This window comes from Galeopterus variegatus, unplaced genomic scaffold, assembly GCF_000696425.1.
Source record: "Galeopterus variegatus unplaced genomic scaffold, G_variegatus-3.0.2 Scaffold4388, whole genome shotgun sequence".
In the NCBI taxonomy this organism is placed as follows: Eukaryota; Metazoa; Chordata; class Mammalia; order Dermoptera; family Cynocephalidae; genus Galeopterus; species Galeopterus variegatus.
Genome location: NW_007730499.1, coordinates 16,793 through 32,745, shown reverse-complemented (window position 1 = coordinate 32,745; position 15,953 = coordinate 16,793). Strand labels below are relative to the sequence as shown.

Genomic DNA, 15,953 nt, shown 5'->3' with positions numbered 1-15,953 from the left:
GTGTGTGTGTGTGTGTGTGTACACACACACACATATATTTAATTAATAGACTATGTTTTTAGAGCAGTTTTAGGTTTACAGAAAAATTGATTGGGAAGTACAGAGAGGTCCCACATATTCTCCCTCTCCCTAGCCTCTCCCCAGTCTCCCCTGATCTTTACGTCTTATATTAGTGTGGTTTGTTTGTTACAATTGATGAACCAATATTGGTACATTATTAACGAAAGTTCATAGTTTACATTAGGGTTCACTCTCTGTGTTGCACATTCGGTGGGGTTTGACACATGTAATGACATGTGTCCATCATTACCATGTCGTACAGATTAGTTAACCTGTCCTAAAAATCTCCCGTGCTCCACCGATTTGTCCCTGCCTCCCTCCCTCCCCCTGAGCCCCTGACAGCCACTGATCTTTTTACTGCCTCCATAGTTTTCCCTTTTCTAGAATGTCATATAGTTAGAATCATACAGTATGTAGCCTTTTCAGATTGACTTCTGTCACTTCACAATCTGCTTTCAAGGTCCCTCCACGTCTTTTGTGGTCTGTTAGCTCGTTTCTTTTTATCACCAAATAATATTCTGTTGTCTGGATGTACCACAGTTTGTTTATCCATTCACTGAGGCCCATATTTTTAATCTGTAAAATGAGACTGTTGATCTCTACTTTGGATGACTGTCATCGGGAGATAGCACATGTACACACTGGCAGATCCCCCACACCATCCACGGTGCCCATGCTACCCAGCAAGGAAGCGGCAGCTCGACAAACAGTAACTGTGTAACTAGTGGTAATAACACTGTGCATTTGTTAGTCCAGCCATGTCTTGAAAATGTTTATCGAATGCTTAAAACGTGCTAGGAACTGGGAACACAGCAACTACCCTTGTACCAGTCAAGATTTTGGGTTGCAAACAACAGAAAAAATTCAGGTTAATTTGAACAGAAGAGTTCCTTGGAAGGGAATAGAGCAGTTCTCAGAATCTGAGGGCCCTGGAGACCTAACCCTGGGTAGGAACGGTGGGGGCCCAAGGACAGCCAACATCCCCAGGCCATTGTCCCCTCTGAGGTAGCTGCTGCTGGCCTTGCGGCACCTCCACAACTGATGCAGAGAATCTTCAATTGACTTCCAGACCTGGACACTTTAAAAGTTTTATTGAGATAAAACCCACATACAATATAATTCACCCATTTAAAGTCCACAATTCAGTGGTTTTTAATATAGTCACAGAGCCGTACAACTATTACCACTATCTAGTTCCAGAACATTTTTATTACTCCAAAAAGAAATTCCATACCCGTTAGCAGTCACTCGCCTTTCCTCCCTAACCCTCCCAGCTCCTAGCATTCACTAATCTACTTCCTTTCTCTGTATTTGCCTCTTCTGGACGTTTCTTATAAAGGGAATCATGTAATATGTGGCCTTTTATAACTATCTTTCTTCACTTAGCATAGCATTCACTAATCTACTTCCTTTCTCTGTATTTGCCTCTTCTGGACATTTCTTATAAAGGGAATCATGTAATATGTGGCCTTTTATAACTATCTTTCTTCACTTAGCATAATATTTTCAAGATTCATACATGTTGCAGCGTGTATTGGGGGTTTATTCCTTTCTATTGCACACTTGGGCACTATCACGTGTTACCCCATCCAGCCCCCATTTTTCAGATGGGTAAAGTAAGGCTCAGAGAGAGCTAGTGACCTGTCTGAGGTCACATAGCAAGTCTTGAGGGAGACCAGGATGGAACCTGGGCGCTCAAACCTGTCCTGAGTCGGTTTCTTCTCTTGGGAAAGAGAGCGGCAGGGGGCCCGAAACAGTGCAGTCTTGGGGGCAGGACGGGCCGGCAGCCTAGCGACCATGGCAGGGAGAAGGAGGAGGAGCGTTCCAGGATGTCAGGATGAAGAGGACCCTGGGAGTGCGGGCCCATCCCCAACATCCTGCCCTAGCTCCATGGCAGGCATTCACTCCATCACAGGCACAGACTCTTGGAAGGCCTTTTCCTGTGCAAACAGGAGGCTGTAGCAGTTCAGGGCAGAGGCCAGGAACTCAGACAGAAAACAGGCCTTCGGGCTGGGGAGGGGCTTTGGACATCAGGTTCAGAGGTGAGAGCTTTCTCTTGTCCCAGAGCCAGCAGGGGCTCTTGGCAGGGGATTTCTTGGGAACTTGGCTGGTATCAGCAGCCCTGGGAGGTGGTTTGGAAAAATCGATTGATCCTAAGTAATGCCATTAGTCCTGGCAGGAAGGGGAGGGGTGGTGATGGGCTGTTGGAGGAGGGGAGGGAGAGTCTGGCCTGATCTCCGAGAGCTTGTCCCAACTGCCCAGTGTCTGAGCAGCACATCTCTCTTAACTGAACTTCTGGGCCTTTCTCTGGAGAATAGTCTGGAAGCCCCTAGTACCTCCTCCTCTTGCTGCCCTGTGCTGGTCACTGGGGACATGGGGATAACTCAGGCTGTCCCATGGGGAGGATGGGAATGTCAAAACAGTGCTTACACAGTATATGCTCAGGTAAGAGTGAGGGTCATGCAGGGCTGTGGGAGGCTGGGGAAACCTCTAAGCAAACCTCGTGCTCAGGGAGGGTCCCTGGAGCAGGTAACATCTGAGCTAAGACTCGAAGGATCAGGAGGTGTTTACCGGGTGAAGGAACAGCCAGTTCTGGAGATGAGGTGGGAGGAGCAGGAGGGGCTGGATCCTGCTCATTTGCCTGTTAGAAAGTTCAGTCTGGCCGCAGGTGGAGATGAGACCTGAACCAAGGAAGTGGCCGAGGGGATGTGAGAAAAGGACCTTGAGGGGTGTTAGAAGCAGGTCAGGGGTGGTGAGGAGGTCAAGGTGGCAAAGCTAGGTCTGCAGGGCCTGGGTGACACCCCCTGGAAATAGCCAAGAGCCGCTGGCTATCTTGAGAGGCAGGGATTGGGTGGCCTTGGCAGCACCTAGTAACTGAAGCCACGGGAGTGAACAAGATGGCCCCAGCCAGGAGGACACACAGAGGAAAAAGAAGAGGTTTGCCTCCCAAAGAAGCCTCTGTGGTTTTGAACAGCAGAGAAACTCACCTGGGGAGGAGGAGCCTCCAAAAGCCAGGATTGGCTGAGGCGTGACATACGCAGTTCTACTTCCCTCTTTGCCAGATTGGAAGTGGAATTTCCATTCCAGGGTGGGTGGTAATGCTCAGTCATGGGGATGGGGGAGGGGCAGGCAGAGGACACATGGGAATCAGTCCCAGGGTCCAGGAAGTCGTGGGAAAGGAACATGAAGGCAGGGGAACCTGGTGTGGGCCCGGCTCGCAGAATGGCCACCTGCTGTACCCTCCCTCCAACCCCAACTGTGTGTTCTCCTATAGAAGTCAAGGCAAAGGCTGCCCCGCCCTTCACACATTCAGAAACCAGGGCTCAAGAAAGAGCCCTGAGTGGCCCCAGCCTCAGAGCAAGTCAGTGGCTGAGACAAGGGAAATCCACGCTTCTTTCTGCACTGCTGCTGCCTCCTCCCTTACTGGGGAGGTGGGACAGATGTGGTGACTGACGTGACAGTAGACGCCCTAATCTGGGGGGGTGTATAGGGTGAGATCTGGCTCCCTGGCTGTGGACTCTGGCCGTTCACCCCCTCTGGAAGGCTGTGAATGTGGGAGTTCATATGTGGGCACCCTAAATCTTCCGGAGTGTAGTAAAGCTGAGTGCAGCAGCCTCATCACCCCATCCTGTCCCCCAGGCATTGGGCTCAACCTGGCTCAGAGAGCCCCCAGCAGCTGCATCATGTTCCACTGCCTCCCCAGGGAGCCACTGGGACAGAGGCTGCACCAGTCAATTCCCAGCAATTAGGAAGCTCTGGGTCATTCAGTTTTCCCAGCAAGCTCCTAATGCATCTTTCCCTTCAGACTGGAGGCTGTAATCCCTTTGCTGAGGTTAGCATTGGTGGTGGCATTGGTGGGGAGTGGGAAGGGGGATAGGCAGAGGCCTTGAGTGAGGCCCAGAGGTGGGAGTAGTGAGTGGGCCTGAAGCCTGGCCTGCCCCTATTACAGCCCCCGTGCACCTTACAGGACTCAGAGCTGCCTCCAGGAAGCATGGTCTGACCCTCCCTGCACTGTGGTAAGTGCCCACAGCCTTCCTTTACTCCCTGCATCATACACTGCACTTACAACACTGGCTCATGAGACTTTAGCACCCAGTAGTTGCTTGAGTCTGCAAACGTTCCCAGACGGTAAGTATTTTAGGCTCTGCAGGCCATATGGTCTCTGTGGCAACTACTCAACTGTGCAGTTATAGTTAAAGCAGCCACAGACAATACATAAATGAATAAGTGTGGCTGTGTCCAATAAAACTATTTATGGTCACTGAAATGTGACTTTTCATGTGTCACAAGATATTCTTGTTTTGATTTTTTTCCCCCAACAATTTAAAAATGTAAAAACCATTCATAGCTTGTGGGCTGTACAAAAATAGGCAACAGGTCGGATTTGGTGGGCCCAGGGGTTACAGTTTGCCTGGGTATGAATTCTGGTGCTACAGTGTGACCTTTGGTAAATGGCTAATACTTTCTGTGCTTCAAGTTTCTCATCTGTAAAATGGGGATGATAATAATAAGACTTTGGAAATATAAAATGTTTTTTATTTTGGAAAATAATTTGGCAGTTTCTCAAAAAAATTAAACATAAGAGTTACTATATGACCCAGTAATTCTACCCCAAAGTATATATCCAAGAGAAAGGAAAATATATGTTCACACAAAAACTCATTCATAGCAGCATTATTCATAAAACCAAAAAGTGGTAACAACCCAAATGTCCATCAGCTGGTGAATGGATAAACTGAGTTGTGTGATATATCTGTGCAATTGGATATTATTCAGCCATAAAAAGGAATGAAGTCCCAATACATGCTACAACATGGGTGAACCTTGAAAGTATTGTGCTAAGTGAAAGAAGCAAGACACAAAAGTCCACATGTTGTATGATTGTGTTTATATGAAACCTCTAGAGTAGGCAAATCCATAGAGACAGAAAGGAGATTAGTGGTTGCCAGAGCCTGAAGGGCTGGGGCTAGGGTGAGTGGGGGATTGACCGCTAATGGATATGGGGGATTTTGTTGGGATGATGAAATGTTTTGGAATTAGATAGTAATGATGGTTGTACAACTTTGTGAATATACTAAAAATGAGTATACTCAATATTGAGTTATATACTTTAAAAGGGTAAATTTTCGGGCTGGCCACTTAGCTCAGTTGGTTGAAATGTGGTGTTATAACACCAAGGTCAAGTGTTCAGATTCCCGCACTGGCCAGCCACAAAAAAAAAAAAAAAAAAAAAAATCTAAAAGGGTATGGCATGTGAATTTTATCTCAGTTAAAAAATTAACGATAATACTTACTTCCTAGGGTTGCTGTTAGTGTTAATGCTTGGAAAGCACTTGGAGCAGTGCTGGTTGTTCCCTTCACTGGTCCTGTGAGTCCATGAGAGGCTCACAAGTGTCTGTCCTGTTGACAGTGTCTCCAGGGCCTAAGACAGGGCCTGGCATAGAACATATGACTGAATTTCCAGAGTCTCACAGAGCAGAGGTTGAGTCCTGACACCTCAGGGCAGCTGTGCTTTGGGCAAATAACTTTTCTGCTCTGAGCCCCATCTGCTAAATAGAATAATAAGAATAACAACCTCACAGTGGTGTCGAGGGTCAGATGATGCCTGACACCAGGGTATGTGAGGTGCCCCAAGCCAGTGCCACCTGGTCACATTTGACCAACCCTGGCCCCAGGAGGCTGAGCCCCCTGTAGCTATCTCCTGGTGCCAAGCAGGGTCGGGACAGCTGCTCCTGACAGCGACAGTTCAACCCTCAAGATACCTCCTATTGCTACGCCAGCCTCCCGCAGGCCCCACCACGTGAAGGGCTCCTGTGCCTGAAGGAATGAGCACTTCGGAGCCACTGGAGCAGATTCCTAGATCGACTGCTCCCAGCTGTGTGACTGCAGGCCAGGCATTGCTCCCCCTGCCCCCGGCCTCAGTGTGTCCAACTGTCAAAGGGGTTTGGGACAGTACCTGCCACTTCAGGTGGTTGTGGCGATGAGCTGGAACAATGAATGTAAAGTGCGCACACAGTGCCTGGTGTGTTTGAAGTGTCAGTACATGTTGACTTTCATGATAATTTATTCTAAAATGTTTATTTTGAAAGTCGGCTATGGACTAAGCATTGTTCTAGTTACTGGGAATACAGCAGAGAATAAAGAGACAAAAATCCTTGCCTTCATAAAACTTACCTTGCAGTGGGGTAGGCAGACAAAATAAGGAAACTGTATTTAAGAACAGGAGAATATAGAGCTGAGGATGTGGGAGGGAGCTTAGGGAGTGTAGGAAGGGGCTGCACTTGTGCAGAGGGGGATTTGGGCAGTTTCACTGAGAAGAGGACACTTGAGCAGAGACCTGAGGAGAGGGGGTTTCTGAGGTCAGAGCAGGCAGGGGAAACAGCAGCGTGCGAGGCCGGCGTGAGGAAGGCAGGGAGCTCGCTGTGGCTGGAGGGGAAGGAGTAGGGAGGACAGGTCCTGGGCACCTGCAGGGGTGGGCCCCTGACCCCCAGGCTTTGAGGAGAGAGCTCCCCCTGACCTGGGCTATACTGACTTTCACCGTATCGGCCTGACCCCTCGCTCTTCCCTGCCTCACAGCCCTGTGCTTCCTCCTGCAGGACCAGCCGGGGCCTCCATGGGCGCCTGAGGGCCGGGCGCCAGCGCGGCGGGCACGAGCATGGTGAAGCACCAGCCCCTGCAGTACTATGAGCCACAGCTGTGCCTCTCCTGCCTCACGGGCATCTACGGCTGCCGCTGGAAGCGCTACCAGCGCTCCCACGATGACACCACGCCGGTGAGCCACCCTGGGACAGGTCAAAGGGACCCAGGGAGCCCCAGCAAGCCCGAGGTGCTAGGGGAGGGGGCCTGAGCTCCATCTCTCTGCTTTATAGTTCCAGACAGATCAGTCACTCCTCTGGGTTTCAGTTTCTTTCTCTGTAAAATGGGCCCATAGTAATTCTTGAGTCTACCTGACCAGGTGGGCAGGGAAGGAGCTCATCCTGTCATGGACACAGCTGAACTCTCCTCTGATGGCATGGGGACTGGGCAGGGGGGTGGCGCTCCATGAGGGAAGGATCACCCTGAGGTGAGTGGAAGTTCTCAGCTTCCTGGCAGATCTCTGGACGGGGCCTGACTAAGGCCACAGAGACTGGAGCCCCCCGTGTCTCCACCCCAGGCGCCTGCCGGGAAGCCCCCTGGAGCACCATGCGTTACAGCCTTTCCCTCTTATGAGGAAGCAGGATTCCCCCACAGTGGTGCGGCCAAGGGCTCTGGAGTCAGAGGACTAAAGCTCCAGTGGTGCCTCCTCCACCTGTACCTAGCTGCCCGTGAGCTCCCTCACCTGGGAAGTGGAGGTGACGACACACCTGCAGTTGTGGAGGAACCACTGGCAATGATGTGGGATGCAGGATGTGAAGTGGCCAGCACAGTGCCAGCTGTGGCTAGCCATTGAGACAGGTCATTCTGGATGCTGAACCCCAGCTTCTTTCTCTGGGAGGGAGAGGGGTCGGTTTAGTGACTTCAGCATTCTTTTTTTTTTTTTTTTCATTTTGTCATTTTTAGACTTTTATTAGACCTGAGTCTTCTCTTTCATCCCTCTGAACTTGCCAGTTTGTATTGCCTGAGTGACATCCATGTGCAATCTTGGCAACCTGATTTTTTTTTAAAAGAAAATGTAATTTTATTAATATATTTTTTTACATTCTAGGATGTTGTTGCAGAGCGGTTGGGAGAAAGAGGGAGGAGGAAAGGGGAAGGAAATGTGATGGAAGAAGGAGGAAGGAGGAGGGGTGGGATTGAGGCCTCTGGCACCCCCCCCTCATTCCCACAGGGGAGACCCGGGGGGCTTCCAGCAGTAGCTATGTCATTGCCAGGGTGGGTGCAGATGTCGGGGGTGTGGCAAGAGCACTTGCCCCCCCCCACCCCAGCTTGGGAACCCAGGGCACTTCCTGTGGTGGCTTGGTGGTCACTGCTGGGCTGGCTGTGGGTGTCTGGGGGTGTGGCCGAGGCCCTCGTCCCCCACCCTTGGGACTGGTTGCAGGTGTCGGGGGCATTGCTGAGGCCCCCAGCACTCTCCCCTTTCTGGCTTGGTAGCCCAGGGGACATCCAGTCCTTCTAGGTGTTATAGATGTTCTTTGGTGAAATGAGACCTTTACTAGTTAATATCAAACTTTTCCTCTGGTTGGAGGTGCTTTGTTTTTTCTTTCAGTTCTGTGTTGGATTATTTGCTGTTCCTACCACTTAAACTCTGCATTGGAACTAATTTGAAGTCCTTTGCTTACTTCTAAAATGGGGGAACTTCCTGTGACGACCAGTACTTGATGTGTGTGGTTTAGCTAAATAGCTGCTTTGCTGCTGATTCCCTGGGGAAGGCTTTTTGTGCAGCTCAGGTTTTAATGATTGACTTTATAGGTACTTCCAGGTCTAGTGAAATCCAGTGCACCTGGGTTGTGTAGAAACTCTGGTCTGGGCCTGAGTCTTTTCATCAAACTGCACCCCATGAATTCTATATTCTTGACCAGTCTCCTCTGAGTGGTCTTAGGCTTATTGGGGGACAGATCAGCTGTCCTTGCCATGCCCCAGTGTTCCCCCGGTGGGCCTGTCTCCCCCACCACCCATGCTGCAAACACTTCTCATGGGATGGACCACAGTGCCTTGTGATGACTCACTGGCCTCTGAGTGGCTCCTTGGTCCTATGTGGGTCCATGGGAACCCTATTAGTGGTATTGCTGGCCTGGGGCCACCAAGGCCCTCTTATCACCTGCTGCCTCCAAGCAACTCCACCTGAAAGGCACAGCTGCAGCTTTTGCCATCTCCTGCTCTGTGCTCTCAGCAGCTCCAGCCTGGATGCGGCCAGGGCTCAAAACAGTCAGAGCAGTTTTTTCTTTCTCTCATCATGGCTTCTCCTGCCTACATGCACTGTGTAGGTCTCTCCTCCTCTTCCCCTGATCTCTAGCAGCCCCAGTGTAGCTGCCATTGCTTTTTTATAGTTGTAAATTGGTTGATTTGTGGGAGGGAGTGATGCTGGGGACCATCTATTCCACCATCTTGACTGGAAGTCTGACTTCAGCATTCTGTGGCCACTCTGCTTTGCTCCATGCTCTGTTCTCCCCAGGGGCTGGGGGCAGGCGGAAGGCCTCCCTGACCCTGGCCTTCCTGTGTCTAGAAAGGCAGGAGCTCCACCGTAGGCAGCACCCCGTGCATTCTGCGAGCCGGCGCTGTTCTGAGTGCTGACACACGCCCACACGTTCCTCCCAACAAGCGTGTGAGCTACAGACGGGCAAACAGAAGCCAGGGATGTGAGTGACTGGGACATGGGTGCACAGCCTGTGAAGGGCAGAGCCTGGATCTGGCCCTGAGTGCTGTAGATGGTGGGAAGACAGACAAGGTTGTGGGGAGAAGGATAGCTGAGCTCCCAAGCAGAGAGCCTTTGGCCATTGGGCAGATGCTGGCAGAAGGTATATCCCACAGGGCATCTCCTGCCCCTTGAAGGGTCCTGGGCTAGCTGGTCAAGGCTGTGGAGTCAGGAAGTGATGGGTCTCGGCTGTGGCCATCAGAGGCCCCAGATGGAGGAAGTGGGCCGAGACTGGTTTTGAGCTGACTGGGAGCCAGTGTGGTACAGACTCTGCAGACACCAGGGTCTGGGACTCCAGGTATCCAGGTATGGAGCCAAGGCTGGGGGTGGGGGGGGGCAGCAGGAGACCACAAGCCAGGTTGAGGGGGAGAGGGGAGAGAGCTTTGCAGCAGCTCTGCAGAAAGGGGCGGGCTCAGCTCAAGCGACCCCAAAAGTCACAGCTGAGGATGAGCATCCCTTGCTCCTCCAGCCTGTCACTAGCCCCACCCCCGCACCTTTCTCCTCCCACTTCCTGAGCTCAGAACCCCTGCCCCATCCTTTCTTTCCTCCCTCCTCTCTCCTCCTTTCTCTCCCTATTCCGGGGTTGGGAGGATGTGGGGAGGGGTGGAAGCTGGGCTCCCTGGCCTGGTACAGTGAAGGGAACAGCAATCTGGTGTCTCAAAGACAGAGCCAGTGCAGAGTAAGGGCTCCATAAATTTCGGTGAACAAATAGAGGCCCTCGTGTGAGCTCTGGGAGTGCTGGAGGGGAGAGGAGAGCTGCCTGGGCTTAGGGGCAGGTGGAGAGGCCTCTGCAAGGGGAAGCAGGGTCCACCATGGGCCTGGTGCCTCGCTTCATTCCCACTTTCCCCTCTTCCTGTGGGGACTCTCCCCCCATCTTTGACTCAGGTAAGCCTGGGTTCAAGTCCTTCTTGTTTACATGCATCACCCCATTCATTGTTGTAAAACCCCCATGGGGCATGTTTAATTGCATGCCCATTTTACGGATGGAGAAATCAAAGCTTAGAGCCATCACATGGGGCATTGAGATTTGCAGCAAGAGGCTCAGGGAGATAGAGGTTGGGGGAAAGAACAAGGATGGGTGTTGAGAAAGAGCGTTTGGGACAAGATAGGGAGTGTCCTCGAATGCCAGGCTAGGAACCCTCAGTGTGTCCCTCTTTAGGATCCAGCCCCAGCCCCGCAGCACTGAAGTGGATCCTGGGGAGTGACGAGAGTGGGTCGAGAGCTTGGGAGCGCCCCCTCCTCTCCATCCAAGCTGGTCTCCTTCCTGCCCCACCAGCCTGACGTTCCCAACTCCTCCAAGCCTTTGCTCACGCTGCTCCTCCCCCCAGTTCCGACGCTTGGCGAGTAAGGAAACAGGAAAGTAAGGACCAGAGAGGTGGGCTGACCTATTCTGCAGCTCCAGCGCACCAGCCTGACGTTCCCAACTCCTCCAAGCCTTTGCTCACGCTGCTCCTCCCCCCAGTTCAGACGCTTGGCAAGTAAGGAAACAGGAAAGTAAGGACCAGAGAGGTGGGCTGACCTATTCTGCAGCTCCAGCGCTGAGGAGCGGAAGCGCCTGGCAGCAGGAGGCCCGCCTCGCTCAGCAGCAAGGGAGGGAAGCACAGCTTTTTATAACCGGGGATAATTAATTGGCTGTTGTCTGTGACTCATTACTCTAATACTGCCAATTAAGGACTTGGTAGGACAGAAGACAGTTCTCAGGCTGTCCCCACAGGCCCCCTGAAGACTGTGTGTCTGTGGGAGGCAGCCCAGCTTCTCTGTGGCCAGAGGGATGTAGGTCAGATGCCTGGTGGAACTTCCCAGCCAGAAACTGAAGGAGACACTGTGAATGGTCAACTCTCTTCATATTTCCTTGGCCTTTTGAGGGCTGTTACAATCTTAATTGGTCCCCTCCATCATACAGATGGGGCTCCAGGAAGAGTGAGTGGTTTATTCAAGCCAAGGGGCTGAAGGCACAGCTCACACTGCCCCCTCTCACCCCCCCAGGCCTATGCCCTCTCCCGCTCCACGCAGGGATGCACTGGTTACTTGTTTGGTTAACAAACCTGTCCTGATACCTGCTCTGGGCCCTGGGGTCACAGATGTATCAGAACTGGTTCCCCCTCCCTTAAAGGGTTCCCAGGCTGCTGGGGAAGCCAACTGGAACTGACATACCCAGATCACCCACGATGATCATTGCAGAAGCCCAGGGAAACCCGAGGGCAGGAAAGTTTGCCTGAGCTGGTGTCAGTGAGTTAGTGTCATCTCACCAGAGTGGGGAGGTGTTCAGGGCAGGGGGATCTGTGTGTACAGAGAGCATCTTGTGTTTGGGAACTGGAAGTAATTCAGCCCCAGTGTGGCTAGGGTGTGAGGAGGGGAGAGGGTGTTGCCAGGTGGACCCGAGCCTTGAGGCTGTGCTGAGGAGCCTGTGCTTCATCCTGGGCATGGCAGCCCCGAGTCAGACTCAGGCTGTGCGAGGACCAGTGTGGGTAAATTGGGGAGGATGCTCTGAGGGGCTGGAGTGGAGAGGACCAGGGAACCAGGTGAGAAAGGCTGAGGCCTCAACCTGGCAGAGGGGTATGCAGGGATACAGGCAAGGGAGGGATTCCAGAGACACCTAGAAAGTATAATCAACAAATTGGCGGTGGGTGGAGATTGAGGGAGAGGAGTCTTTGACGAATCCCATCAAACCATGATTTCCCACCTGGGTGGACGGATGCCACTCCTGGAGACGGGAAACCATGCTGTGCCCCAGGAGTGGGTGAAAGGAGAGGGTCTTGGTACAGTCCAGGAACAGCCTAGTAGGGGTGGGTGGACCAGACAGAATAAACCTCCCCGACCCCAGATGCCTACCTCCTATGATGGGATATGATGGGAGCCTCCTCCTGCCATGGCAGGAAGACACCTACTGTAGGGACATCTGTCCCCACCTCTTTTGCCTCTTTGCTGCCACACTGGCCATGCCGAGCTTCTCCCCATTCCCAGGATAGCCTCTCCATCTTCATAGCACCATGCCTTTGTTCCTGCCATGTCCTCTGCCTGGAATGCCCTTCTTTCTTCTCTCTGCCTATTAAGATTCATTGCAAATGCCCCCCACCCCACCTCCCTACCCCCACCGGAAAAAAGTCGGCTCTCCTTTCGTTTTCATTTCTCCATGCCTCCCTCTCTTCCTCCTTCCCTCTCTCTCCTGGGCTCCCACAGCACCGTGGGCCTGTGCTGGCCATGTGGATTGTGATTTTCTGTGTCTCCTGCTAGACTCTTCAGTGTTTTGAGGCAGGGTCTGGCTCAGAAGAGGTCCTTGGGCCGAGTTTGCCAGTTTGCTGAGTGAATGACTGGAGGGTGATTGAGCAGATGAATTGAACAGTGAGTGAGGAAGCCGGTTAGGGAATGTGCCTGCTGTCTAGCTCGCTGCCGTGGGGAGGCAGGACCCCTGGTGCACTCACGGGTGTTGGGTCGTCCGGAGAAGGCAGACATACGTGTGTGGACAAGTGCGTGCTGCATTCTTGGCACTGGCTCCTGTGCCCCTGGCGGTGGTTGGCAGGGGAGGGTACTGACTCGTCTGGTGGGACCTCCCATGCCACCCTTGGAGCTGGGCTTGGGCTCTGCCAGTGGGCAAGAAGGAGGTGGAGGTGAGTTTCCTGGATGGTTCCCCACCTTCCTGTCCTACCAACCATGTGGGTTTGTATCAGGAATGTGGGGTGAGGAAGAATGGATCCCACTTAGGAATCGGGGCAGGCTTCCTGGACGAAGCAGCTGGCTCCAGGGTGTGATTGGATTCAGTGAGATGCAACTGGGCATTCCTGGCCAAAGGAACTGCAGTGTGACCTTTGCTCTGTCTCTGCCAGTGACTGAGTATATGACCTTAGGCAAGACCTAGATCCTCTCTGGACCTCAGCTTGCTTGTGGGTTAAAATGAAGTACAAATTCATGTCCCGGGTGTCCAATTAGATAATAGATACAAGTGTGCCTCCCGTCCTATACAAGAAAAGACCATTATTCCAACCTTGAGGATAAAATGTGTCCTCCCTACAAACTTTCAAAGTGATGGTGTTCTCTTCTCTTGTGCTTTGAGTGAAAGAGACCCAGCAGGAATGAGAGAGAAGCCCTCTGAGCTTTATTTTTCCCACTTCTAAAATGGGGATGATGATATCTCTTGCAGGGTTGCTATGAGGATAAGAAAATAGGAGATGATATTACATCCGAGAGAGAGAGAGAGAGAGAAGAGGGGCCGGTGGAACCCTGATTTTTTGCAGCCCAGAGAGCTGAGGATTTACTACTGTGATAAAGCCGTGCTGTCTCTCGCCTTCAGGAACCCCTGCACCTCACCCTTCTCCTCTCAGAATGGCACTGAGGGCAGCTGGCATGGCCATGTCATACTATAGGGGAAGCAGCTAAGCTCTTGTTGATGACAGTCTGTGAATGCCCTGAGCATCTGGTTAGGGAGTGTGGATGGGGCAAGAGGTGGGGGAATCAGCAGGAGGCTTCAGCCACCCCCCTGTGACCTGGCAGGGCCCTCTAAAGGACTCTGGGATGGTCCTTCTTAAGGGCCCCCCCAGCTTTTCCATTCATGTCTCCCAGGATGTCATCCCAAGGGATGGGCGGGAAGAGACAGGGAGCTCCAGACTGAGCCTGATTCCATTCTCCTGTCTAATGAACCGCTCTGAGTGCACCCCAGCAGAAGCAAGGGCAGACAGGGGCCTAATTGCCCAGCTCTCTGTAGCCCTGAGAAATAAATCCAGCCTCTTAGGCTGTCAGGAGCTGGCTGGGGGTTGGGATTCTAATCCCTTTCCCTGCTTGGCCCTAATGCTGCGCTACATCTCAAACCTCCCTGGCCACCCCCTCCCCCAAATCTCCGGGGTCAGGGCCAGGGTAATCCTGCCAGGGCCTGCCCACCTGTCCCTTCTGGGAGCTCCCACACCCTTCGCAGCTTACATTTCCCAGCGGCCCTAATGCTGCGCTACATCTCAAACCTCCCTGGCCACCCCCTCCCCCAAATCTCCGGGGTCAGGGCCAGGGTAATCCTGCAGGGCCTGCCCACCTGTCCCTTCTGGGAGCTCCCACACCCTTCGCAGCTTACATTTCCCAGGCTTTTCCTGTGCATCAATCCCTCCATATGGAACTGGACAAGGTGGAACAGGCTGAGGTTGGAGGAGCGGGTGCCTGCAGGTGGGCAGAGCCAGTGGGTAGGCATCCCTCAATCTCTCCTTCCCAGTCTCTGCAGGGCCATGTGTTGCTGAGGGCACAGGTAGGCGCTGAGACCACAGGAGAGGTGCTGGGGGCAGGGCTCAGCTGAGCAGGAAGGAGCCTTGCCAGGCAGAGCCAGCACATGGGACAAGGGCTGCCTCCAGACAGACTGGAAAACCTATAAACAAATCCACAAACATCTGAGAATTTACTGTGTGGTAAACTCGTAGAAATTATTGCAAATATCACAAATGGTATAGGGACAGCTGAAGCATCCATTTGGTGAAAGTAAAATTAGATTTCTGCCTCTTACCTCACACCAAAATAAATTCCAGATGGATTCCAATGTGCGTTTTCTATTTTTAAACTTTTTTTTCTATTTAGAAAGCATACATTTGTTGAGAAAATTCAAACAACTTGGAAAGATGTAAAGAAAAGAAATTTAGTCTTCATGCTTTAGAGATGAGGCTTTGCAACCTCTCTCCATACACATGACATCCTCATGGTGCTACAGATAGATGGACCTAGAGAGACAGGCAGATTACAGATTTAAATGTAAACAATGAAGCCGAGAAATCACCGGTATAAAATATGACTTAAATTTACAATCTGGAGCCACCTTCCTTAAACACAATACCAAAGGCAAAACATATAAAGGAAAAGAGGGATAGATTTGAACACAGAAAAATTTTAATTTTTGTACAAAAAGCATGATAAACAAAATTAAGTCAAATGGTAAAATAAGGAGAAAATATACAGTATGTGTGAAGGTTAATACTGTTCCATAGAGAAAACTTTTATGAGCCTATAAGAAAAGAAGCCAGTTCCCCAAAACAAAACCTGCCTCACTCTGTGCCTTTGTACCTTCCGCTCCCTCCCTCTGCCTGGATTGAGGCTCCCTAGCCTTCCTCCCAGCAAGCCCTTTCCTGCCAGCTGTGTTGCAAGCATCCTCTCCTCCAGGAAGCCCTCCAGACCACTCCTCCTCCCATAACTGGTAGCATTAAGGATCTGGCCTCTGCGCTCTTAGGATGTGCTCCTAAGCAGCCCATGTGTGCCCCACTCACCACACTCATTCCCAGGATTGGACTTGCCTGTTTGCTGCTCAGTCATAGCTCAGGATGGCTCAGAGTGGCCTGATCTATCTCCAAGTATCCAGGGCTGGCTGGAGAAGGACTCAGCACATGTGTGCAGAATAACAGGAAGAGAATGGTGGTGGGGGTGTGGAGGGGAGACACTGGAATTTAGTTTGTTATGGTACGCTAGGTAGGGGTCTAATTGTATGTTTTACCAAATGGATGTCACAGCACTATCTGTTGAATTCTCCATCATTTCTGCATTAATTTACTAATGTCTTAAACCTGTGACCATGTTTCCAGGCCATTTTTCTTTGGATCTCAGT

General features: G+C 51.7%; 1 protein-coding gene across 1 annotated transcript in view; it reads left to right on the top strand.

The window, feature by feature from the left end:
* The window catches only part of LOC103602968 (glycerophosphodiester phosphodiesterase domain-containing protein 5-like), a gene marked incomplete at its 3' end in the record, with an annotated part of 73,925 nt that overhangs the window by 41,187 nt on the left and 16,785 nt on the right, over nucleotides 1-15,953 (top strand). Inside the window, exon 3 of the mRNA XM_008587425.1 lies at nucleotides 6,657-6,832. Coding sequence (XP_008585647.1) covers nucleotides 6,716-6,832 — 117 coding nt within the window. The remainder of the gene's footprint in view (nucleotides 1-6,656; nucleotides 6,833-15,953) is intronic.